The sequence below is a fragment of the Cervus elaphus genome, chromosome X (assembly GCF_910594005.1).
Source record: "Cervus elaphus chromosome X, mCerEla1.1, whole genome shotgun sequence".
NCBI lineage: Eukaryota > Metazoa > Chordata > Mammalia > Artiodactyla > Cervidae > Cervus > Cervus elaphus.
Window position 1 is genome coordinate 81,494,429 of NC_057848.1, and position 26,453 is coordinate 81,520,881.

At 38.0% G+C, this 26,453-nt stretch overlaps 1 protein-coding gene and 1 non-coding gene across 3 annotated transcripts in view; both read right to left on the bottom strand.

Annotated features, from left to right (window-relative positions):
• The window catches only part of NOX1 (NADPH oxidase 1), a 37,840-nt gene extending 13,448 nt beyond the window's left edge, over nt 1-24,392 (bottom strand). The window contains exons 1-8 of one of the 2 annotated variants that reach the window (XM_043896406.1): nt 24,262-24,392; nt 23,890-24,043; nt 20,375-20,470; nt 12,516-12,626; nt 11,965-12,049; nt 11,486-11,631; nt 11,201-11,382; nt 10,979-11,111 (exon numbers count right to left, since the gene is read on the bottom strand). In XM_043896406.1, the coding sequence (XP_043752341.1) occupies nt 10,979-11,111; nt 11,201-11,382; nt 11,486-11,631; nt 11,965-12,049; nt 12,516-12,626; nt 20,375-20,470; nt 23,890-23,934 (798 nt within the window). In that variant the 5' untranslated portion in view covers nt 23,935-24,043; nt 24,262-24,392. Of the gene's footprint in view, nt 1-10,978; nt 11,112-11,200; nt 11,383-11,485; nt 11,632-11,964; nt 12,050-12,515; nt 12,627-20,374; nt 20,471-23,889; nt 24,160-24,261 lie in introns of those variants that run through there. The other variant, XM_043896405.1, reaches the window with a different exon arrangement.
• Nucleotides 20,628-20,700, bottom strand: TRNAE-UUC. The gene has a single exon. It is a non-coding gene; the product is annotated as a tRNA-Glu (tRNA).
• Nucleotides 24,393-26,453: the final 2,061 nt, after the last annotated feature.

Here is a 26,453-nt window from a genome sequence, read left to right on the forward strand (position 1 = left end):
TCTGTGTTTAAGGACCTCTTGTCTATTGGTCAAATAATATAAAAGGTGTCTGGTCATAGCCTACAAGTTCCACTGACTTTAGAAATGAAATGTGCTATTAAGATATGCGAGGTATGTCCTTTTAAAATTATTTCTAAAGTAGGTAATACACGGACATGTCATACAACTCAAAAGTACAAAAGAGTATACAATAGAAAGTAAATCTTCCTTCCAGCCCTGTCCTCAGCTCCCCAAGGCAATCAATATTATTATTTTGTGAATCCTTTTGGAGAATATCCATTTAAGTGAAAGTATTTCATTAAGTACAAGTGGTAGCAGACCATACACACTGCACTGCCTTTTTTTCATTTAACATCTTCCAGTAGTCATGTATGGATGTGAGAGTTGGACCATAAAGAAGGCTAAGCACTGAAGAATTGATGCTTTTGAACTGAGGTGTTGGCGAAGACTCTTGAGAGTCCCTTGGACTGCAAGGAGATCAAACCAGTCAATCCTAAAGGAAATCAATCCTGAATATTTATTGGAAGGACTGATGCTGAAGCTGAAACTCCAACACTTTGGCCACCTGATGTGAAGAGCTGACTCATTGGAAAAGACCGTGATGCTGGGAAAGATTAAAGGCAGGAGGGGAAGGGGATGGCAGAGGACAAGATGGTTGGATGGCATCACTGACTCAATGGATATGAGTTTGAGCAAACTCTGGGAGATGGTGATGGACAGTGAAGCCTGGCGTGCTGCAGTCCATGGGGTCACAAAGAGTTGGACATGACTGAACGACTGAACAATAACAATATCTTAGAGACTGCTCCATATTCATATCTATAAAGCTACCTTTTTCTTTTCAATGGCTACAGAGTATGCCATTGTAGGAAAGTCCTATAATTTAAATAGTCTACTGATGGGCACTTATCTCCAATCTTTTACTCTATCAAGCAATGCTACAATGAATAATCTAATGCATGTAATTTAACACATATGCAAGCATATTTTAGAACAAACTCCTGGAAGTAGATTTTTAAAGCTTGGTAAATACTGTCAAATTACACTTAAAAGCAGCTTTATAGATTTACATGCTCACCAGCAATGCTTGAGAGCATTACTAACACAGCATGTGAGCAAAATCTTTGATCTTTGCTAATCTGTTAGGTTTATTTCTGTGATCACTTTGTTTATATCTTCTACATCTTTTTTTTTTTAATCAGGTTGGGCTTTCTCTTATTGATTTCTATATTTGTATATTAGGAAATTAATTCATGGTCTGTGAATTGTAAATACATTTCCTACTTGGTAATTTGTTACCTGTCTTTATTTATGATGGGGGTTTTGCCAAAAATTATACATACATATATATATATATATATATATATATATATATATATATATATATATATAAAGAGAGAGGGAAATAATACATAAATTTTAAGAAAATATATAATATCTTTCCTTTTCTGACTTTGACCTTTTAAAAAATATTATTTAGAGTATTTTTACTAACACTCTAGTATTAGAAAAAATTTCCATGAAGACTTAGGGTACTTCTATGATGTCTTTCTTTTTTTCAGCATTTAAATCCTTGATCAATGTATCTTGGACCATATTTTACTGTAAAGTGAAATACAGAGACAGCTTTTTTTTAGATGTCCATCCTATCCTAAAGAAAATTATTGAATAATGCATCTTTTCTTCCAACTGATTTGAAATGTCAACTTTAGGGGATTCTTAAAAAAAACATTTTTCCCTTTCTATATGAGGACTGAGCTATTGCTCTTAATTCTGTATGTGATTTAAAGATTTTAATTATCCTCAGAGCACTTTAAGACACCACAAATCAAACTTTCCTTTCTGTTTCATCCTCAATCTAACATTTTATGAACAAGCAAAGGTAGGACATAATATCTATGGTAATTAACTTGAGGCACACCTTAAGATTCCTGGAACCCAATTTATTGATCATCTGCTATTTAATAATAATTTCCAAGCATGTTCTTACAACAGCAAAGAAAGCCAACTTCAAGAATGTTTTAAAAATTAAATTGAGGAGGCTTCCACTGCGTCCTCTGCCAGTGACCTATGGCAAAATAGGACACTAAGCTCCCTGAGCTTCAGGTTCCCCATCCAAGGACTGAGGAGAAGATCTTCCTTCAGAGGGTCCTTTTCGGCATTTTATGAAATCATGAGGCAGCAGACTGTGACCAAGATGGTGGACTAGGAAGACCCTTAGCTCACCTCTCCCACAGATACACCAACATTATAAATATTTACAGAGCAACTCTCTATGAGAATGACCTAAAGACCAGCAGAAAAGATTTTCCACAACTAAAAATATAAAGAAATAACCAAAATGAGATGAGTAGGAGGGGTGGAGTCATGTTATAGTCACTTACCCAGGTGAGTAACCCACAAACAGGAGAATGATTATAACTGCAGAGGATCTCCTCAAAGAGAAAGAAGTCTGAGCCCCACATTGGGCTCTCCGGCCTAGGGTCTTGTACCGGGAAGATGAACCGCTGGAATTTTTTTTAGCTTTAAAGGCCAATGGGGCTTACTTTTGGAAGGCTACTGTTCTTGTAGAGTCTCTCAGAGAGGCAAGAGATCACTGGAGCCCAACGTCTGGGAAATAGACACTGGTGGCAGCTATTTGAGGAAGCTCGTTCTTCCACAAGGACACTGATGCTGGCAAGGGCCATTTTGGAGTCCTGCCACTAGGCTGTTAGTTCTGGGAGCTTACCCACCCACCAGTGGGCTGGCATTGATGTCCCCCCAGCAGCACAGGTAGTCACACTTGGACATGGACTCACCCAACAGCAGGCTGGCACCAACCCTAGAATCCCCAGACTGTGAAGGCAGCCACATGGGGGACCCAGTCCCCCAGTAGGTTGGCAGCCACCCCAAGAGGCAGGGCCTGGCAGTCAACTGGGCCAGAGGCCAATCATGCTTACCAGTATGCCCACAGGCCCACAGTAGTCAGCCTCATCACAATAGAAGAGACCATGCAACTCACAAAGGAGGCGCCCATACAACATACAGCGTATAGTTCTGATGATCAGAGAGGAGTGTGCTACTGGGCCTCAAAGGATGTCTCCAACGTAAGGCTACTTCTTCAAGATCAGGAAATGTAATTGACCTACCTAATACACAGAAATAAGTAAAGAGAATTAGCCAAAATGAGGAGACAGAGGAATATGTCCCAGACAAATGAACAAGACAAAACCTAAAAAAAATAGAGATAAGTAATCTACCTGATAAAGAGTTAAAGGTAATGATCATAAAGATGCTCAACAAACTCAGGAAAATAAAAAATAGTATAAAAAGGTAAAAAAAGAAAAACTAAAAAATAATAATAAAAATAAAATAAATATAAATAATAATAAAATAAAAATAAAATAAATATATAATATATAATATAATTATAATTAAATTATATTAAATATAATTATATTATATATACTATAATATATAATTTATAATATAATATTATAATAATTATAATATATATGATTATAATATATTATATAATTATATAATATATTATATAATTATATAATATATATTACATAATATATAAATGAATATATAAATAAATAATAAAAATAAAATAAAATTAAAAAAATTTTTTTAAAGTAACTAAAATAAAAAATACACCAGAACGAATTAACAGTATATTAGATGATGCAGAAAAACAGATCAGCACACTGGAAGACAGATTAGGAGAAATCACTGGAGCTAAACAGAAAAAAACAATTTTTAAAAATGAGGAAAGCTTGAGAGACTTCTGGGACCTTGTCAAGCAGGCTAGCATTTTTATTATAGGGATCTCAGAGAAGAAGAGAGAGAAAAGGGGGCAGATAGCTTATTTGAAGAAATAATAGCTGAAAACTTTCTTAACCTGGGGAAGGAAGCAGACATCCAGGTCCAGGAGGCACAGAGAGTCCCAAACAAGATGAACTCAAAGATGTCCACACCAGGGCACATTATAATTAACATGGCAAAATTAAAGATAAGGAGAGAATCTGAAAAGGAGCAAGAGAAAAGGAACTAGTTATGCACAAGGGAACTTCCATAAGACTAGCAGCTAACTTTTCAGCAGAAACTTTACAGGCCAGAAGAAGGAAGCACCATATATTCAAAGGGATGAAAGGAAAAAACCTACAACCAAGAATAACTGATAAAGCTATCATTCAGATTTGAAAAAGAGAGTTTTACAGTCATGCAAAAGCTTAAAGAGCTCAGCATCAGTAAAGACCATAGTGAAAACAAATGTAATAGAGACTAAAGGAAAAAATCAATGAAACTAAAGCCTGGTTCTTTAAACAGATAAACAAAATAGATAAATTTTTAACCATACTCATCAGGAAAAAGAATGGTCCCAAGTAAATGAAATCAGAAATGGAAGAAGAAAAATTACAACTGACACCATACAAATATAAAGGATCATAAGAGATTACTACAAAAAAATTATTATAGGTTAATAAAATGGACAAAGTAGAAGAAATGGATAAATTCCTAGAAATATACAATCTCTCAGGAATGAATCAGGAAGAAATAGAAATTATGAGCAGATTGATTATCAGCAATGAAAGTAAATCAGTAGTAAAAAAAAGAAAAATACTCCAAGCAAACAGAAGTCTAGGACCAGATGGCTTCATAGGTGAATTCTACTAAACACCTGAAGAGGTAACACCTACCCTTCTCAAATTATTCCAGAAAATCACGGAAGAAGGAACAATTCTGAATGCATTCTGTAAGGCCTGCACCACCTTAGTACCAAAACCCGACACTACAAAAGAAAATTACAGGTCAATATCACTGATGAACACATGTGAAAATTCTCAATAAAATACTAGCAAACAGAATTCAATAATACATTAAAAGGATTTTACATCATAATCAAGTGAGACTCATCCCAGGGATGCAAGAATGGTTTAATATCTGCAAATCAATCAATGTGATACATCACATTAACAAATTGAAAAATAAAAATTTTAAGATCATATCAATAGATGCCTAAAAACTTTTGGTAAAATTCAACATCCATTTATGATTTAAAAAAAAACTCTTAAAAAAGTGGGCATACAAGAAACATACCTCAACAAAATAAATGCCATAGATGACAAAGCCACAGCCAACATTATATACACTAGTGAAAACCTGAAAGTATTTTCTCCAAGATCAGGAACAATATGAGGATGCCCACTCTTGCCACTGTTATTCAACATAGTATTGTAAGTATTAACCACAGCAGACAAGAAAAATACATAAAAGGAATCCAAATTAGAAAGAAAGAAGTAAAACTGTCACTGTTTGTAGGTAACAAAGTAATAGATATAGAAAACTCTAAGGCCACCACCAGGAAACTATTGGAACTAATAAATGAATTGAGTAAAGTTTCAGGATACAAAATTAATATATCAATAATACATATTAACAAGTTAAGAGCTACCTCCTATGGGCCCAGCCTGTGGCTGGCATGTCTGGGACACATGTCCTTGTGCTGCAGTCAGGCTGGCATTTTCAGTTTTGTTCTTACTTTTGAAGTTCTTTTTTCCTTTCCTAGTGACACTCCTTAGGATGCACTGTAATAGCCAAAGAAAGCACTGTGGCTCTTACAAAGGTCACAGGCAATGTAGCTGGGGACCTGGGAAACTTTGAGTCTGGACCACTCAGCAGAATGAGTTAGGGAAAATACACCACAATCTTACTTTCCTGTCTTATTAGGTCAGAGTGGATGAAACTGCTGATGTTGAGCAATTGTCCCACAAAAATGGCAGTTTCATCCAGTTCAACCTAAATAGATCTTATTCTAGAAGTACTAACAAATGTAGGCTTCCCTGGTGACTCAGTGGTAAAGAATCTGCCTGCCAATGCAAGATACATGAGTTTGATCCCTGGGTTGGGAAAATCCCTTGGAGAAGGAAATGGCAACCCACTCCAGAATTCTTGCCTGGGAAATCCCATGGACAGAGGAGCCTGGTGGGCTACAGTCCATGAGGTTGCAAAGCGTCAGATACAATTTAGTGACTAAACAACAACATGTTAATTAATATGTTAATTATGTATTCTGTTAACACAACAGAAATGCTCTGTTTCCATACACTAAAAATGAACTATCAGAGAGAGAAATGAAGAAAGCAATCCCACATACAATGGCATCAAAAAGAACAAAACACCTAGGAATAAACCTAACCAAAAAGGTAAAAAAAATCTATACTTGGAAAACTATAAGACATTGATGAAAGAAATTGAAGAGGATATAATACATGGGAAGATATACTGTGCTCATGGATTGGAAGAATTATTATTGCTAAAATGACCATACTGCCCAAGGCAATCTACAGATTCAGTGCAATCTCTACCAAAGTACTAATGGCATTTTTTGCAGAACTAGAACAAATAATTCTAAAATATGTGTGGAAACACAAAAGATCCTAGATAACCAAAACAGTCTTGAGAAAGAAGAGCAAAGCAAGAGCTCCTGTGTTTCAAGCTATACTACAAAGCTACAGTAATCAAAACAGTATGATACTGGCACAAAAACACATATAGGTCAATGGAGCAGAATAGAGAGCCCAGAAATAAATCTACAGTTAAATGATCAATTAATCTATGACAGAGGAAGCAAGATTATGGGGAAATATTATGGTAAAAAGATACCCTCTCCAATAAATGGTGTTGGGAAAACTGAACAGCTACATGCAAAAGAATCAACTTGGACTACTCTCTTACACTATAAACAAAAATAAACTCAAATGATGATGAATTAAAGATTTTAATGTAAACCTTTAAACCATAAAATTCCTAGAAGAAAATAGGCAGCATGCTCTTTGACATCAGTCTTAGTCATGCAATATTTTTTTAATATGTCTCCTCAGTCAAGAGAAGCAAAGGCAAAAATAAGCAAATAGGACTATATCAAATAAAAAACTCACACAGTGAAAGAAACTATCAACAAAATGAAAAGATAGCCTACAGAATAGAATGTCTGCAAATGATATATCCAACAAAGGGTTACTAGCCAAACTATGCACAGAATTCATATAACTCAACATCAAACAAACAACCCAATTTAAAAATGGGCAGAAGACCTGAATAGACATTTTTTTATTTTTATTTTTTCATTTATTTTTATTAGTTGGAGGCTAATTACTTTACAATATTGTAGTGGTTTTTGCTATACATTGACATGAATCAGCCATGGATTTACATGTGTTCCCCATCCCTATCCCCCCTCCCACCTCCCTCCCCATCCCATCCCTCTGGATTTTCCCAGTGCACCAGCCCTGAGCACTTGTCTCATACATCCAACCTGGGCTGGTGATCTGTTTCACCCTAGATAGTATACTTGTCTCAATGCTATTCTCTCAGAACATCCCACCCTCGCCTTCTCCCACAGAGTCTAAAAGTCTGTTCTGTACATCTGTGTCTCTTTTTCTGTTTTGCATATAGGGTTATCATTACCTTCTTTTTAAATTCCATATATATGTGTTAGTATACTGTATTGGTGTTTATCTTTCTGGCTTACTTCACTCTGTATAATGGGCTCCAGTTTCATCCATCTCATTAGAACTGATTCCAATAAATTCTTTTTAATGGCTGAGTAATAGTCCATTGTGTATATGTACCATAGCTTCCTTATCCATTCATCTGCTGATGGGCATCTAGGTTGCTTCCATGTCCTGGCTATTATAAACAGTGCTGCAATGAACATGGGGGTACACATGTCTCTTTCAGATCTGGTTTCCTCAGTGTGTATGCCCAGGAGTGGGATTGCTGGGTCATATGGCAGTTCTATTTCCAGTTTTTAAAGGAATCTCCACACTGTTCTCCATAGTGGCTGCACTAGTTTGCATTCCCACCAACAGTGTAAGAGGGTTCCCTTTTCTCCACACCCTCTCCAGCATTTATTGCTTGTAGACTTTTGGATAGCAGCCATCCTGACTAGCATGTAATGGTACCTCATTGTGGTTTTTATTTGCATTTCTCTGATAATGAGTGATGAGAAACGAAAGACATATATATAGAAAACTATAAAACACTGATGAAAGAAATCAAAGAGGACACAAATAGATGGAGAAATATACCGTGTTCGTGGATTGGAAGAATCAATATTTTGAAAATGACTATACTACCCAAAGCAATCTATAGATTCAATGCAATCCCTATCAAGCTACCAACGGTATTTTTCACAGAACTAGAACAAATAATTTCACAATTTGTATGGAAATACAAAAAACCTCGAATAGCCAAAGCAATCTTGAGAAAGAAGAATGGAACTGGAGGAATCAACCTACCTGACTTCAGGCTCTACTACAAAGCCACAGGCATCAAGACAGTATGGTACTGGCCCAAAGACAAAAATATAGATCAATGGAACAGAATTGAAAGCCCAGAGATAAACCCACGAACCTATGGACACCTTATCTTCAACAAAGGAGGCAAGGATATACAATAGAAAAAAGACAACCTCTTTAACAAGTGGTGCTGGGAAAACTGGTCAACCACTTGTAAAAGAATGAAACTAGAACACTTTCTAACACCATACACAAAAATAAACTCAAAATGGATTAAAGATCTAAGTGTAAGACCAGAAACTATAAAACTCCTAGAGGAAAACATAGGCAAAACACTCTCTGACATAAATCACAGCAGGATCCTCTATGACCCACCTCCCAGAATATTGGAAATAAAAGCAAAAATACACAAATGGGACCTAATTAAACTTAAAAGCTTTTGCACAACAAAGGAAACTATAAGCAAGGTGAAAAGACAGCGTTCAGAATGGGAGAAAATAATAGCAAACGAAGCAACAGACAAAGGATTAATCTCAAAAATATACAAGCAGCTCCTGCAGCTCAATTCCAGAAAAATAAATGACCCAATAAAAAAAATGGGCCAAAGAACTAAACAGACATTTCTCCAAAGAAGACATACAGATGGCTAACAAACACATGAAAAGATGGTCAACATCACTCATTATCAGTGAATAGACATTTTTTAAAAAAGACATACAGATGGCTAACAGACACATGAAAGGATACAAAATGTCACTAAATTATCAGGGAAATTCAAATCAAAACCACAATGAGATATTACCTCACACTTGTCACAATGTCCATTATTTAAAAGACAACAAATAACAAGTGTTTGTAAGAATGTGGAAGAAAGAGAATCCTTTCGCACTGTTGAAAGGAGTATAAATTGGTGCAGCCATTAAGTAAAACAGTATGGCAGTTCCTCAAAAAATTAAAAACAGAACTATCATAGGAGCTAGCAACTCCACTTCTGGGTACAGTTGACCCTTGAACAACATGAGTTTGAACTGCACATGTCCATTTATATGCAGATTTTTCAATAAATACATAAACACTGGAAACTGTGTCAGACTTTATTTTTGGGGCTCCAAAATCACTACAGATGGTGATTGCAGCCATGAAATTAAAAGACACTTACTCCTTGGAAGGAAAGTTATGATCAACCTAGATAGCATATTAAATAGCAGAGACATTACTTTGTCAACAAAGGTCCATCTAGTCAAGGCTATGGTTTTCCCAGTGGTCATGTATGGATGTGAGAGTTGGGCTGTGAAGAAAGCTGAGCACCAAAAAATTGATGCTTTTGAACTATTGTGTTGGAAAAGACTCTTGAGAGTCCCTTGGACTGCAAGGAGATCCAGCCAGTCCATCCTAAAGGAGATCAGTCCTGAGTGTTCATTGGAAGGACTGATGCTGATGCTCCAATACTTTGCCCACCTCATGAGAAGAGTTGACTCATTGGAAAAGACCCTGATGCTGGGAGGGATTGGGGGCAGGAGGAGAAGGGGATGACAGAGGATGAGATGGTTGGATGGCATCACCGACTCTATGGACATGTTTGAATAAACTCTGGGAGTTGGTGATGGACAGGGAGGCCTGGTGTGCTGCGATTCATGGGGTCGCAAAGAGTCGGACACGACTGAATGACTGAACTGAAGTGAACTGACCGTACTACAAGATCTGTGGTTGGTTGAGTCTACTAAAGTCAAACTGTGGATACAAAGGTCCAAATGTAAAGTTATACACAGATTTTTTACTTCCCGAGGATTGTCACTCCTAACTCCTCTGTTGTTCAAGGGTCAATTGTATCTTTCCAAAGTAACCAAAAAACACTAACTGGAAAAGATCTACTGCATCATTATTTAGAATAACCAAGATATGGAAGCAACCTAAGTGTCCATTGATAGACAAATAGATAAAAAAGATGTGATTTTATATATACATATATAATAGATATTTTATATATATATATATATATATATATATATATAACACATATTATTACTCAACCACAAAAAAGTGAAATCTTGCCATTTGCAACAACATGGATGGACCCTGAGGGTATTATGCAAAGTTAAATAAGTCAGAGAAAGACAAATACCACATGATTTCACATATGTGGGATCTAAAAAGCAAAACAAATGAACAAACAAAACAGAAACAGATTCACTGATACAGAGAAGAGATTGGTAATGCCAGAAGGGGTATGGGGGCGAATGCATAACATAGGTGAGGAGATTAAAAGGTATAGATTTTCACTTATAAAATAAATCACAGAGATGTACAGCATGCAGAATATAGTCAATAATATTTTAATAATTCTCTATGGTGACAGATGGCAACTTATTACACTGATCATTTTGTAATATATAAAAATACAAAATCACTCAGTTGTACACTTGAAATTAATATATACTGTAAGTCAATTATACTTCAATTTGAAAAAAAAAAAGTTGAACTCAAAAACAAAGTAGTAAGGGAAAGCTGGAAGGTGAGGGAAATTGGGAGATGCTGGTCAGAAATTACAAGCATTCAGCCATAAGATGAATAACCTACTCCATAGGAATCAGCACCAGGCTGAACTAATAATGATTATAAGAAGAGTGATAATAACAACAATGACAATAACATCTCCTAGCAAAAGTCTACTATCCTTGTTCTGGTCTTACCTCAGCAGGGAGCCCTTCAAATTGGGGAGGCTTGCAGTGGGAGGCAGGATCATCCCACTTCTCAAAAAACTCTGCACACATGTGAGGATGATTCTCACCCATGCTCTCTTCTGTTTGACCCCGGACAATTCCACTGAGGCAGAAAAAAAAGGACAATATGTGGCAAAGAATTACACAAGATCAGGAACGGGGGCATGAAAAATGGGAGTTTGAAGACCTTACCCAAGACCATGAATTCCTAAGCCAATGAAGTAGATGATAAAAATGTGGTGTGTATACCAGAAGACCTCAAAATAACTCCTCCGGATAAATTCCATAGCCGAAGTCACCATTAGAACTAGAGCCATTGTGATGATCACTCCAGTGAGACCAGCAATGCTGGTGAATGTCACGTACACCACTGTCTATGAAAGGAGAAATTTCAACCAGACACAATGTCCATCAAGGACACCATGACCTTCCTGCTCATGTCCAGGTCCCAGATGCTTTTCCCTTGAATCAACTCACTGTGTTTGAGGATTGGATGGGATTTAGCCATGAATCATTCTCCTGATGAGGTAGGTTGGAGAGAATGGAAGCAAGGGATCCATCTGTGGCCTGTCTGCTTCTGCTATATCGTTCAAAGTTAAACAGGTGTGCAATGATGTGAATAGCTAAATGGAAAGATGGAAAAGAATGTGAAAGTTGTCTCAGAAACATCATGGCAGGTATGCCTCACTAGAAAGGGAAAATCCTACATGTGGTACCAAGCAGAATGGTGAGTCCATATAAAGTGCCCAATAATGATTACAGAGAGAATTAAGATCTTTTTTATATTTACTCCCAAAGGAATAGAATGTAAATTCCATGAAAGCAGGTCTAAAATAGTGCCTGGCAAATAGTGCCAGGTGTTCGATAAATATATTTTGAATGTTTATACACATGGATGAATGAATCTATATTCTGAATGTCTGGAAGCCTGCAGGTTCATCCGTTGCCCCAGTTACCTGTGTGTAGGCAGATCATATATCCCACCAGTTTGTGGAAGGAGAGGTTGTGATCCAGTTGCTTTCTCAGGGTACTCCTATAAAGCTACAAATGTGAAATGATCATGGTCAGGTGTCTCCAGGGAGCTTTATGAAGTTCACTATATGGGCTTCCCTGGTTGCTCAGATGATAAAGAATCTGCCTGCAATGCAGGAGACACAGGTTCAATCCCTGGGTTGGGAAGATACCCTGGAGAAAGAAATGGCTACCCACTCCAGCATTCTTGCCTGGAGAATTCCACGGACAGCAAAGTCTGGCAGCCTACAGTCCATGGGATCACAAAGAGTTGGACACAACTGAACAACTAACACTTTCAGTTTCAATATATAACCAACATGTCTTACATAAAGCATGCCAATACCCACCCACTCTTGCTCACCCCCTTGCCTCATCCCCCAAAGGAGATCTCTGGCTTCCATTTCTAGGGGCTTGGTGTTGAGCTGGCCTACTGAGATGTACAGAGTCTTTTGTCTTTAATGTGAAAAATGACCTACAAGTGGTTAGGACTCACTGAGCAGGTGCCTCTCAGGAAAGACAGCAAATTTCGGCACACGGGAAGAAGGATCAGCATGCTGTTAAAATTCAAGCAGTGAGCAGAGGCTCGGGCCCACGCCAGCGCTGACTAGAACAGAGGAGAGAAGAAACCATCAGCTGCTTCATCTCTTCATCTATCAGGTGAGCAGGGGCCTGGTCCACTTGTCTGAGACCTGGACAAAGAGTCCAAACGCTCTGTTTACAAATGACAGAAAATTTGCTGAAAATATCGAATTGAGAAATCCTCATGACAGTGGTTTGGAAATGTTTGACTACCCATTAATCAATATGAAAGAGAACAGGATTTAATGATTTGAGTTAACAAATAAATTCTGAGTGTAACACTTTGCAACGAGGATTTTTGCTTAATACGGTCAATTATGATTTTAGTTCATCATTTGTAAAACAATCTTGAAAATATATATATATATATAGTATTTTAAATATAGCTTAGATATTTTGAGTTATAATTATATTGACTATTTTTCTTTTCTCTATACTTTCTAATGTTGCAGTTATAAGTATGTAATAATCATGCAATAAAAACAATAAAAAATTAACTGTTTATATTTAAGATCCCTTTAATAATTGAATAAAACAAAACAAAAAACCCCTCAGAGTAAAACTTTAAACCTAGGTAGAGATTTGAGCAGGGAGAATTTCTAAGAACAGAATTTCAAAATTATTTCCTTGGGTGGTCAGGCAGCATACACCAGTTCAGTTCAGTTCAGTCACTCAGTCATGTCCAACTCTTTGTGACCCCATGGACTGCAACACACCAGGCCTCACTGTCTATCACCAACTCCTGGAGTTTGCACAAACTCATGTCCATTGAGTCAGTGATGCCATCCAACCATCTCATCCTCTGTCGTCCCCTTCTCCTCCTGCCCTCAATCTTTCCCAGCATCAAGGTATTTTCAAATGAGTCAACTCTTCACATGAGGTGGCCAGAGTATTGGAGTTTCCGCTTCAGCATCAGTCCTTCCAATGAACACCCAGGACTGATCTCCTTTAGGATGGACTGGTTGGATCCTCTTGCAGTCCAAGGGACTCTCAAGAGTCTTCTCCAACACCACAATTCAAAAGCATCAATTCTTCGGTGCTCAGCTTTCTTTACAGTGCAACTCTCACATCCATACATGACTACTGGAAAAACCATAGCCTTGACTAGATGGACCTTTGTTGACAAAGTAATGTCTCTGCTTTTTAATATGCTGTCTAGGTTGGTCATAACTTTCCTTCCAAGGAGTAAGTGTCTTTTAATTTCATGGCTGCAGTCACCATCTGCAGTGATTTTGGAGCCCAAAAAAATAAAGTCAGCCACTGTTTCCACTGTTTCCCCATCTATTTGCCATGAAGTGATGAGACCGGATGCCATGATCTTAGTTTTCTGAATGTTGAGCCAACATTTTCACTCTCCTCTTTCATTTTCATCAAGAGGCTCTTTAGTTCTTCTTCACATTTTGCCATAAGGGTGGTGGCATCTGCATATCTGAGGTTATTGATATTTCTCCTGGCAATCTTGATTCCAGCTTGTGCTTCCTCTAGCCCAGCGTTTATCATGATGTACTCTGCATATAAGTTAAATAAGCAGGGTGACAATATACAGCCTTGATGTACTCCTTTTCCTATTTGGAACCAGTCTGTTGTTCCATGTCCAGTTCTAGCTGTTGCTTCCTGACCTGCATACAGGTTTCTCAAGAGACAGGTCAGGTGGTCTGGTATTCCCATCTCTTTCAGAATTTTCCACAGTTTATTGTGATCTACATAGTCAAAGGCTTTGGCATACTCAATAAAGCAGAAATAGATATTTTTCTGGAACTCTCTTGCTTTTTTAATGATCCCAAGTTGCTGATGTTGGCAACTTGATCTCTGGTTCATCTGCCTTTCCTAAAACCAGCTTGGACATTTGGAAGTTCATGGTTCACATATTGCTGAAGCCTGGCTTGGAGAATTTTGAACATTACTTTGCTAACATGTGAGATGAGTGTAATTGTGCAGTACTTTGAGCATTCTTTGGCATTGGCTTTCTTTGGGATTGGACTGAAAACTGACCTTTTCCAGTCCTGTGGCCACTGCTGACTTTTCCAAATTTGCTGGCATATTGAGTGCAGCACTTTCACATCATCTTTTAGGATTTGAAGTAGCTCAACTGGAATTCCATCACCTCCACTAGCTTTATTCGTAGTGATGCTTCCTAAGGCCCACTTGACTTCACATTCCAGGATGTCTGGCTCTAGGTGAGTGATCACACCATCGTGATTATCTGGGTCATGAAGATTTTTTTTGTACAGTTTTTCTGTGTATTCTTGCCACCTCTTCTCAATATCTTCTGCTTCTGTTAGGTTCATACCATTTCTGTCCTTTATTGAGCCCATCTTTGTATGAAATGTTCCCTTGGTATCTCTAATTTTCTTGAAGAGATCTCTAGTCTTCCCCATTCTATTGTTTTCCTCTATTTCTTTGCAACTGATCACTGAGAAAGGCTTTCTTATCTCTCCTTGCTATTCTTTGGAACTCTGCAGTCAAATGGGTATATCTTTCCTTTTCTCCTTTGCTTTTTGCTTCCCTTCTTTTCACAGCTATTTGTAAGGCCTCCTCAGACAGTCATTTTGCTTTTTTGCATTTCTTTTTCTTGGGGATGCTGTTGCTCCCTGTTTCCTGTACAATGTCACAAACCTCCATCCATAGTTCATCAGACACTCATCTATAAGATCTAGTCCCTTAAATCTAGTTCTCACTCCCACTGTATAGTCATAAGGGATTTGATTTAGGTCATACCTGAATGGTCTAGTGGTTTTCCCCACTTTCTTCAATTTAAGTCTGAATTTGGCAATAAGGAGTTCTTGATCTGAGCCACAGTTGGCTCCTGGTCTTGTCTTTGCTGACTGTATAGAGCTTCTCCATCTTTGGCTGCAAAGAATATAATCAATGATTTCAGTGTTGGCCATCTGGTGATGTCCATGTGTAGCATCTTCTCTTGTGTTGTTGAAAGAGGGTGTTTGCTATGACCAGTGCGTTCTCTTGGCAAAACTCTATTAGCCTTTGTCCTGCTTCATTCTGTACTCCAAGCCCAAATTTGCCTGTTACTCCAGGTGTTTCTTGACTTCCTACTTTTGCATTCCAGTTCCCTATAATGAAAAGGACATCTTTTTGGGTGTTATTTCTAAAAGGTCTTGTAGGTCTTCATAGAACCATTCAACTTCAGCTTTTTCAGCATTACTGGTCAGGGCATAGACTTGCATTACTGTGGTATTGAATTGTTTGCCTTGGAAATGAACAGAGACCATTCTGTCGTTTTTGAGATTGCATCCAAGTACTGCATTTCGGACTCTTTTGTTGACCATGATGGCTACTCCATTTCTTCCAAGGGATTCCTGCCCACAGTAGTAGATATAATGGTCATCTGACATAAATTCACCCATTCCAGTCCATTTTAGTTCACTGATTCCTAGAATGTCGACACTCACTCTTGCCATCTCTTGTTTGACCACTTCCAATTTGCCTTGATTCATGGACCTAACATTCCAGGTTCCTATGCAATATTGCTCTTTACAGCATCAGACCTTGTTTCCATCACCAGTCATATCCACAACTGGGTGTTGTTTTTGCTTTGGCTCCGTCCCTTCATTCTTTCTGGAGTTATTTCTCTACTGATCTCCAGTAGCATATTGGGCACCTACTGACCTGGGGAGTTCATCTTTCAATGTCCTATCTTTTTGCCTTTTCATACTGTTCATAGGATTCTCAAAGCCAAAATACTGAAGTGGATTGCCATTCCTTTCTCCAGTGGACCACATCTGGTCTAATAGTAGAAGATGCTAGAAAAGGAGACAAGGAATCAGTGCTTCAAAGTATTGAGCCCAGAAACAGGCTTAATTAGGTATAGACTGGACAGAATATGTTCAACTCCATGGTAGCTAATTTCGATTTCTCTCCTCAACTGTACAGCTGGTCTCTGAGTCAGCTCCATGTACTTGTGACTGCATACAATATAGTATGACAATTTCACAGCAGCAACAAAGGTGGTGGCAGCAGCCAATTTTTGTTGCACCTCATCTGACTGGCCAGCCTTACATTTGTGCCTGTCAATGACTTGCTAAAAGGAAGAAGATGAGGCAGAGTTAACAATTTCTTTGCCTTTTTTTGGAGAAGGAAATGGCAATCCAGTCCAGTATTCTTGCTTGGAGAATCCCATGGACAGAGAAGCCTGGCAGGCTACAGTCCATGGAGTCTCAAAGAGTTAGACATGACTTAGAGACCAAACAACAACAACTAAAGAAACAGATATATTACTCTATCACAAATTTGTTTTATTGTATATTTTGATTATATTTCAATATAATTGGTTTCTATTGTAATCCCATATATTTTATTGACTATGTTTAAAAATATTATTCTGAAAGGGAGTTGGTAGGTAGCCTTCACTAGACAGAGTAATCCACGGTATTGAAAAAGAACACCTCTAGTTATGCAATTGGTTTTTACAATAAAAAATTTGTCACTGACTCTGGATCAGGAAGATCCCCTGGAGTAGGAAATGGCAGCACACTCCAGTATTTTTGCCTGGAAAATTCCATGGACAGAGGAGCCTGGTGGGCTACAGTGCATGGAGTCGCAAGAGTCGGACATGACTGAGCAACCTAATCACCACCACCACCCACCTTTTTCTAATAATCTTTTCGGCACAAAGACTATTTTTCCATATATCCTAAACCCAGACAATGTGACATTGGTTTAATAAGCCAGGTCAAGATCTGCCTACATCCATAATGGCTTACAATGTCTGGCAGTACAGTGAACATGAGCTGCCCTACTGTTTTCCATTTCTGACTCTTCCACATGACCTGTGTTTTCTCCCTCTGCTGAGTCACACCCCAACTGTTTTTGGTAGGGATACCCTGTTCTGTTTCTGAGTAAATTTCCTCTGTTCATCTCAAAGATCCTGCATGTCCACATTAGTTCCCACCGCTTGCTTATTTGAGTCGAAGAGGTTCCTTAAAGCTAAAATTGACAAGTGAATTGAAAAATATAGGACTACAATTTCACAGCTTCATATTCTTTTGAGGATATCTGTATGTGATGAATTCTTTTTAGAGCAAATCTTTTTTCCCCCCGTAGCAGCACATTGAAGTACACCAATTTATGTTCACTTTTCAACACTAACACTAACTGATGTTTTAAATCAATTGCAGCTGTCATTAATGCCTCATTGACTATGGATTTAAACTCATTCCTCTGAATAAAATAACTCTGTATTTTCCTAAAGGAAGCATAAATTTCAGACATACCCTTGGGAATTATTAAATAAATTATGGTACCTCAATGCCATGAACTGTTACTCTCTTCAAAGAATGAGTGTTATCTATATGTAGTGATGTAAGGCTGGTAAATGCTTCACAACCAGCTTTCAGGGGAAGGGAGATTCTTGATTTCCAGTGTTTGTCAATTTACCTGTTGTAAATACTCCCACCATGGCAGATTTCAAGATATCAACCTATGTCGTTAAACAATACTGAATGTAGGGTTGGGAAGAGATGCACAACTGGCAACTGCATACTGGCATGAGCTAGTTCCAGCACATTACTGATTATGTACGTACATGGAGAGATATCTGAGATACACTAAGTGTAAGAAGAAATTTCCAGCCAATATCTACAATGTGATCCTTTTTTTTCCTTTGGTTAATTTTTTAAGTGTCCTATTGAATGTGTTTATCAAAACTCATAGAAGCGTACACCAAAAAGAGCAAGTTTTACTGTTTATAAGGAATAAGTGAATAAAAATATTACCTATCTCAAAAACAAAACCTATATGTCTAATTCATTTGTGAGTATACATCAGTGTGTCTTTAGAGACACACAAGTTGAACCATTAACAAAGGTTATCTCCACGGAAAGTGGTGGGAGAGTGATTTTCACATTTTATTCTAACACTTCTCTATCATTTGATCTCCTTGAAAGCAGTATAATTTATAGTTAATTTTTTATAGAAAGGATTTTACAAAATGAAATGTCCACAGGATATCAGCATGATTAATTTTTCTGCTGCTGACTTTTTGATCATAAAGCAATTCTGTTCTTCATAGTTAGTCACATTTATTACATCATTCTCTTAATAAAAAAACTATTTTTAAAACAATTTAACACTTCCTTTGGAGTTATAGCTTCCAAAGAAGGATCAAGGAGCAACATTTAAAATGGAAAACTGCAGGGTGAAATAAGTCTGAACAGAACATTCAAATGAGTTGTGATCTCAACATGAATCGTTTGATTATGAAGAGACAAGAAGGATTTTTAAAAAGGACAAGCTGTCTTTAAACATGTACACTGGGTGAGTCTTCCTGGAAAGCTAATGAAAAAAGGCACCATCAAGATGAGAGTGACTTCTTCAAATCCCTACATGTTACTGAATAAATGACAAGAGTTAGCTGTCAAATTTGTTTCTTTAACCAGACAGTGGCCAGATTGACGAGCCTGTGAGTGAACCATTCTCATTTCCAAGCTTCTTCTTGTTCACTTCCATGTCAATGTGCCATACCCACCTCACCCTTCTCCTGTCCTTATAATCTGCTCCTTCCCCAGGCTTCTCCATCCTGTTACTCTGACTCGACCCCATCTTTCTACGGGCCCTGAATTTGGCAACACCACCCACTCCACAAAACTTGCCACACCAAGTATCCCTCTTGTTTGATAGGTATTTTTCTGTGAGATCAGTCCACAGCAATGGTTTTCAAGTTGTTCATTCATTTGTTTTTAGCCAAAGTCTTTCTTAAAATCATAAGCAGGAATCCACAAGACAGATAAATGCTACTTTGGTTGATGTAGGGACACTGTCCAGTTAGCTTTCCCCTCACACTCTGCAGGGACACCTGAATTTCTATAGAAACCAGTTTGAAAATTACTCAATATTTCTTTATTGTGTGTTTTCATTATTGGAGCTGGGGAGTGTGCCCTGGATAAGGCTGTCAGATTAGCAAACAAAAATACATGATGATAAGCTAAATTTGAACTTTAAAAAATGAATCATTTTCTGATATGCCCCTGTCTCATGCAATATTTGGAATAAGTGATACCCCCCAAAAAAATACTTGTTGGGACTTGCCTGGTGGTCCAGTGGTTGAGAGTCCACTTTGCAATGGGGGAGGGGGGACGCTGGTTCAATCCCTGATGAGGAAACTGGGATCCTACCTGCTATGCAACAACTAAACCCACATGCCACAGCTACTGAGCCCAGGTGCTACAACTAGAGAGTCCGTGCATCACAGCACCACAAGGGGAGATCTCTCATGCCACAACTAACACCTGACACAGCCAAATAAATAAATACTAAATTAAAAAAAAAAAGATTTGGGGCTTCCCTGGTGATCCAGTGGTTAAGAATTCGCCTTGCAACCCAAGGGACACCTGTTTGATCCCTGGTCCAGGAAGATCCCATGTGTGGCGGAGCAACTAAGTGGCCACAACTATTTAGCATGTGCTCTAGAGCCTGGGAGCTACAACTACTGAAGCCCAGATGCCCTAGAGCCCGTGCTCCACAACAAGAGAAGCCACCATAGTGAGAAGCCTGGGCACTGCAAAGAAGAGTAACCCTGGCTCGACACAACTAGAGAAAAGGCCCACATAGCAGTGAAAGCCCAGCACAGCCAAAAATAAATAATTAAAATAAATAAAAAAGATTTGTTATTTTTCTGGAATTCAAATTTACCTGGGTAGCCTGAAGTTTTTTCTGGCGACCCTAACTCTAGGGGAAATGAGGGCATTGGGTCACAAAGGAGCCAGGGTCAGAGACAAGAAAAAACAGAGAGATTCCCGACATCACAACTGTGATACTCACCCCCAGTATTTGTCTTGTGTAGTAGTACTTGGTGTCCTTCTCAAATGACAGGAAGGCACGCACGAACAGGAAAACATTCAGCACCAACCAAGCAGCCTAGAGGAAGAAAAATGAAGCAAGGAACAAAGTGAAATTTGGGTATGGGAAGGAGTAGATAAGGGGTAAAGAATAGCTTCACCATTTGGCTATTTTGTGTTTATATGTTTTCTTTTCTTGGCAGAGGGCGTGCACTGTGAGCCATGTGGAATCTTAGTTCCCTGACCAGGGATCTAACCTGTGCCCCCTGCAGTGAAAGTGCAGATTCCTAACCACTGGACCATCAGGGAAATCCTATGTCTGTTTTCATTTTAAATGAGTAAACTTAATCTCAGAGTGAGTCAGGACTTCAAGACATGCACTAATGATGCTAATCACCAAGGTCAGCCAATCAAGGCTCACAGGCCAAATATAGCTCACCACCTGTTTTGTACAGCCTACAGGCTAAAGAATGGTTTTTATACTTTTCCCCATTTTTAAATGGTTGGAAAAATCAAAAGAAGAATAGATTTCATGACACACAAAAATTATATGAAATTCAAATTCCAGTATCTATAAATACAATGGAATTGGAACTTAGCCACACCTACTTATTTCTGTATTGTTTATAACTGCTTTTGTGATTCAGTGGAAGTGTCGAGAAATTGTGACAGAGAACATATGGCTCGCAAAGCCTAAAATATGTACAATCTAGCCTTTTACAGAAAACATTTGCCAACTTCTGGACTAGAGCATTCAAACTATTGCTCCTAAAAGATGACAATGAGTGAATAAATGGATTTCTAAAGAAACAAAAAATAAATTCAACATCTATAACAATACCCATCTGAAGAGAATAAACCATTCCAGATGGGCCTGCCTCTTTAATTATACCCTGACATACACTTCCCTGTTTTTAGGTTGTTATTCTTTTCTTCAGATTAACCTATCATTGCTGTGGACTCATTTGAGCGCTTAAGACTTTGTTCCAAGATCTGTCTCCATTGGCAAAGAGAGAAATTTGGAACCTACTCTCCATTGCTTTGGAGAACAAAGTGTAATTGATCAGGACTTTGGGGGCACTGGGATACATACCTCTAATATACATCTGTGGCCCTAGGATGGTCTAGAACCATCTCAGCCCTATGGGTAGAGGGCCTTTAGTCTAGAATATGGCCCATTCAGATTCCCTAGATCTGGACCACTCACACCTGTAGCATCATAACATAGTGATGTGAAGCATGATGTTGGAGTCAAACTCCCTGGGCTCAAATTCTAGCTCCACCACTTTCTAGCTCTGTAATCTTACATCTGTGATTTAACTTTTCTGAACCTCAATTTCTTCACTTATAAAATGAGGATAATAACAATATCTACACCACAGCAATGCTGTGAATGTTACATGAGATAATACATGTGAAGTGATTAATACAATGCTTGGTGCATTGTACAAGCTCAATAAATTCTGGCTGTGTCATCACCAGACTGGCTTTTCCACTCAATGTCTTTCTGCATTCTTTGCCCACACACCCTTTCCAGAGTTGTGTGTCTTCCAGAGATCTTTGACCCTAATGGAAAAAGAGAGTTGAAAGCCACAGATAATTCAAGAGTTTAGAAGACAAGGTAGAGAACCTTATTTAGAGAGAGCAAAAATATTTCAGAATCTGACAGGGACACAGAGGCAAAGAACACTGTGTCAGCCAAATAATCAACTGCAGGTAAGATGAATGATGAAATACAGTGACATCTGTAAGGAATTCCACTCCCTTCCCCACCTTGACTATAATTTCCTCCACTATGAATGGAAAAGAAAGTCAAGTAGAAGACCTGACAGGAAGGAGGAGTAAAAGTATTTTAGGGGTAATTTATTTTTCATTAAAAAAAATAACAAAGGAGTACATGTCAGAGATAACAAGAAGTCTGAGCCCTCTGGAGAGATTGGTACAAGGTGGAAAGATATTTAAATCATCATCACCTAAGAGAGGGATTTAAAAAAGAGGATTTTAGAGCTAGAAACACTCATATTTATATGTAATCTAGTTTTCATTAATCCTCCCCCACCTACAACACAGGTGACCTGAAGTCTAGAGAAGATAAATAATTTTATCTTGGTCACTCAGTTAATAGCAGAAATGAAGCTAGAGTTCAGTTAGAGAGTGTGTTAGGAGAAGGGGATTGTGTACATGTAGTGTGGTAAAGGAGTTCTGGCTTGAACACTGGGGAGCTGAATTTGAGTGATGGCTCTGCAATCAATTCACTGTGTGACATCTGGATCTTATTTTCCCTTGTAAAATCAAAGAGTTGGTTTCTTTCTACACTACCTAAAGCCATAGCCACTAACCACATGCGGCAACTAAGTACAAGAAATATGTCTAGTTCTAATTGAGATGTGCTGTAAGTATAAAATACACATTGGATTTCAAAAACAGTAAAAATAAAATAATACAAATTATCTCATTAATATTTTTATATTGATTACATGTTTAAAGGATAACATTTTAAATATACTGAGTTAAACAAGATATATTACTGGACATTCATTTCACCATTTTCTTCTTACCTTTTTCAACATGGGTATTCAGTTCAGTTCAGTCACTCAGTCGTGTCCGACTCTTTGTGACCCCATGAACCTCAGCATGCCAGGCCTCCCTGTCCATCACCAACTCCCAGAGTTTACCCAAACCCATGTCCATTGAGTTGGTGATGCCATCCAACCATCTCATCCTCTGTCATCCCCTTCTCCTCCTGCCTTCAATCTTTCCCAACATCAGGGTCTTTTCAAATGAGTCGGCTCTTCATATCAGGTGGCCAAAATACTGGAGTTTCAGCTTCAACATTAGTCCTTCCAATGAACACCCAGGATCGATTTCCCCTAGGATGGACTGGTTGGATCTCCTTGTAGTCCAAGGGACTCTCAAGAATCTTCTCCAATACCACAGTTCAAAAGCATCAATTCTTCTAAGCTCAGCCCTCTTTACAGTTCAACTCTCACATCCAAACATAGGTATTAGACAATTTTTAAATTACATATGTGACTTCACATTATATTTCTAGTGGACAGTGCTAGGCCATGATCTCTAAGATCACTTCTACCTCAAACATTCAATGATTTTATGATTTCTTGGTGTGAGCAGGATAGAAAGAACGGAGAGAAGTGAGTGCTCCGTAGCAGTAGTTAGAAGTGAAATGGAAAAGAAAAATAGGGTAAAAAAAAAAGAAAACAGATTGAAATTCCAAATACTTGTGGTTTATAGCCTTGTCTCTTTATCAATCAATTTCTGGAGTTGGACTGGTTTCTAAAATACTGAAATACATCATACACAGAAAAGTATATTAAACATATATTTGCAATCCTAGGATTGGACCTTTCAGTGATAACTGACCTTGAAGAGCTCAATATTGTCATGGAATCTTTCCCTTTCCAGTAACTGTACACATATTAACAAACGTAACATCTCCTTACTCTAAGAGTAATTTATAGAAAGTGAAAAATCACTTACCAGAAACAAACCTGAAAACCAATGATTAACCACCCAGTTTCCCATTGTCAAAAGGTGGTTTGGAGCCTCTGCAGCAGCAAGGAAGATTCAGCCACTTGGATTCTGGAGAGGTTCTTCAGGGTTAGCACCTCTGTACAGCTCAGAGTCTGTGAAACTTTAAGATTGCAGATTACAGAAAGATGCACATCTACCCACAAAGCTTTCAGGAATGAATAAATGCACTCTATCTTCCTCCTCTGGTCAGAACTATGTTATCAGCCTTGGTAGACTGGCCCTACCTATAAGTACCACAGGGGTTTTCCCTGGTGGAGTTTTATCCCTTCAGGAAATAACAATCTTCTTAGGTGAGAATATTCTCTCCTATCAACTTACCAACATGACTTAATGTGAGGCAATGTCTTCCTTGATAAGACATTCGCTAAGGTTTCTCAGAAGGAAGAGTTTAGGCTGAAGCTATAAACAGATGACCTCTGGAAAAGTAGGGCAGAACACAAGCATGTTAAGGAAGCTGCTTTGAGGTGGGTTTTCAGAAGAGTTGTTGCCTCTGCTGGCTGTAATTTGGACCTCAGGTTGGCTAGCTCAGAAACTTAGTTTACCAGTTCTCTTAGAAGATGACCTGGTTCTGGAGAGCTCTCAACTGGTTGGAAGGACAAATGAAAAGAATGGTCACATAGAATAAAAGAAAATTTATCAGGTATAAATGTACACCTCAGCTCAGAAGAAAATAGAAGCAAAATATTTGTCTCAAAATATTTGGGAATTTTTATGTTATATAGATAGGTAAAGCTGAAAGACACTGTTGAGTCAAGACTGTATAATAAAATCAGTACAATACTTTTCAGTTGAATGATTTATCAAACCAGATTTTAGGTTACTTACAAAAATATTCTAAGAAGATAGTACACCTGTATGTACAATTGTGTGTGATAATTTGTTATGTAAGGGGGTATTGTGAAAATGAGACCTTTTTGGTTTTTCTCAAATAAGAAGTAACTAGTAACATTTAACATCTAGTTTATAAAGTTTGAATTTCTCTCCATGAACGCAACTAATTTTCATAAGTAAATACTGGGTTTTATGAGCTTCTCTGGTGGCTGAGGGGTAAAGAATGCACATCCAATGCAGGAGATGTGGAGACTCAGGTTTGACACTTGGGTTGGGAAGATCCCTTGGAGAAGGAAATGGCAACCCACTCCAATATTCTTGCCTGGAAAATCCCATGGACAGAGGAGGCTGTTGGGCTACAGTCCATGGTGTCAGAAAGAGTTGGACACGATTGAGTTACTAAACAAAAACAGCATTTTTTACAAAATTTTTACAATTTTTACAGCATTTAAACAAAAAAAAAGTATTTAAAACAAGGGAGGTGATTGTCTTCTAGTATGATGGATTAGTTAGAGTTATGTGTTCAGTTCTGGGCACTGCTATTTATCCTTTTCTAAACTGATGAAATATATGCAGAAGGATGTGCAAAACATATGTATGCAATTTAAAAATAGTTTTAAGGAGTGAATATCTATGTATTCAGTACCCAGGTTTAAAAAATTGAATATTCATTTCCAGTATCTTAAAGTCCTCTGTGTGTCCCTCCGTGATCACAGTCTCCCTTCTTCCCCAGTTTCTCCCTCAAATCAGATGTAACTACTATCCTGAAATTTGGAGTAATCATTGCCCTGTTTTTCTTTATAGTTTTACTAACTAAATGCATTTCTAAACAACATATTGTTTAGATTTTCTCTGTTTTTGAACTTTTAAATAAATGGAATCTAGCTGTTTGTATGTATGTATGTATGTATGTATGCTCCTGTGATTTGCTTCTTTCACTCAACATTGTTTCTGAGATTCATACATGTTGGCACATGTAGTTCCCATGGTATGTGGTATCTCAGTTCCCCGAACAGGGGTTGAACCCAGGCCACATCATTGTGTGGAATCCTAACCACTAGGTCACCAGGGAACTCCCAGTTGAGCATCTTTTAATTCAAGTTGGCCATTTGAGTCTTCTTCTTTGAGAAATTGCCTATTCTACTTTTTGACCTTTCTTTTATTTTCTTTTCTTTCCTTCCTTCCTTCCTTTTTTCTCTGTGTAAATTCCCAAGTCTTTATTGTGTGGTTACAGAGGATGTGGTCACTGATTTCAGGAGTTCTGATGTGGTGGGAAAGATATTGTATTCCCTGAGCTCTTCAGTGTCTCTGTAGGATTCACAGTGCTTGGCTCCGCATCCTTGTTTGGCCGCCTTACACCACATGACTGTTGTGGAAATCAAAAGGTTCAACCTGTCTTCGGCCCCTCTTGGAAAGGTGATACATGAACTTGTTTCTTCCTTTTTTCTTCTCTTTCTTTTTTCTTGATGTTTCATATTTTGTTCCATCTCATTAAGATTCTATCTTTATATCTTTATTTGTATTAATAGAAGATCTTTTCTGCTAGTCTTTTGTTTTTCTCATCAATAATTTCCCTGTAAATAATTGTAATTTTCTTGTGCCCATGGGAGGAGGTGAGCTCAGAGTATTCCTACTCTGCCATCTTGGCCACTTTGCCCTCTGGCCTGTATTTCCATTGG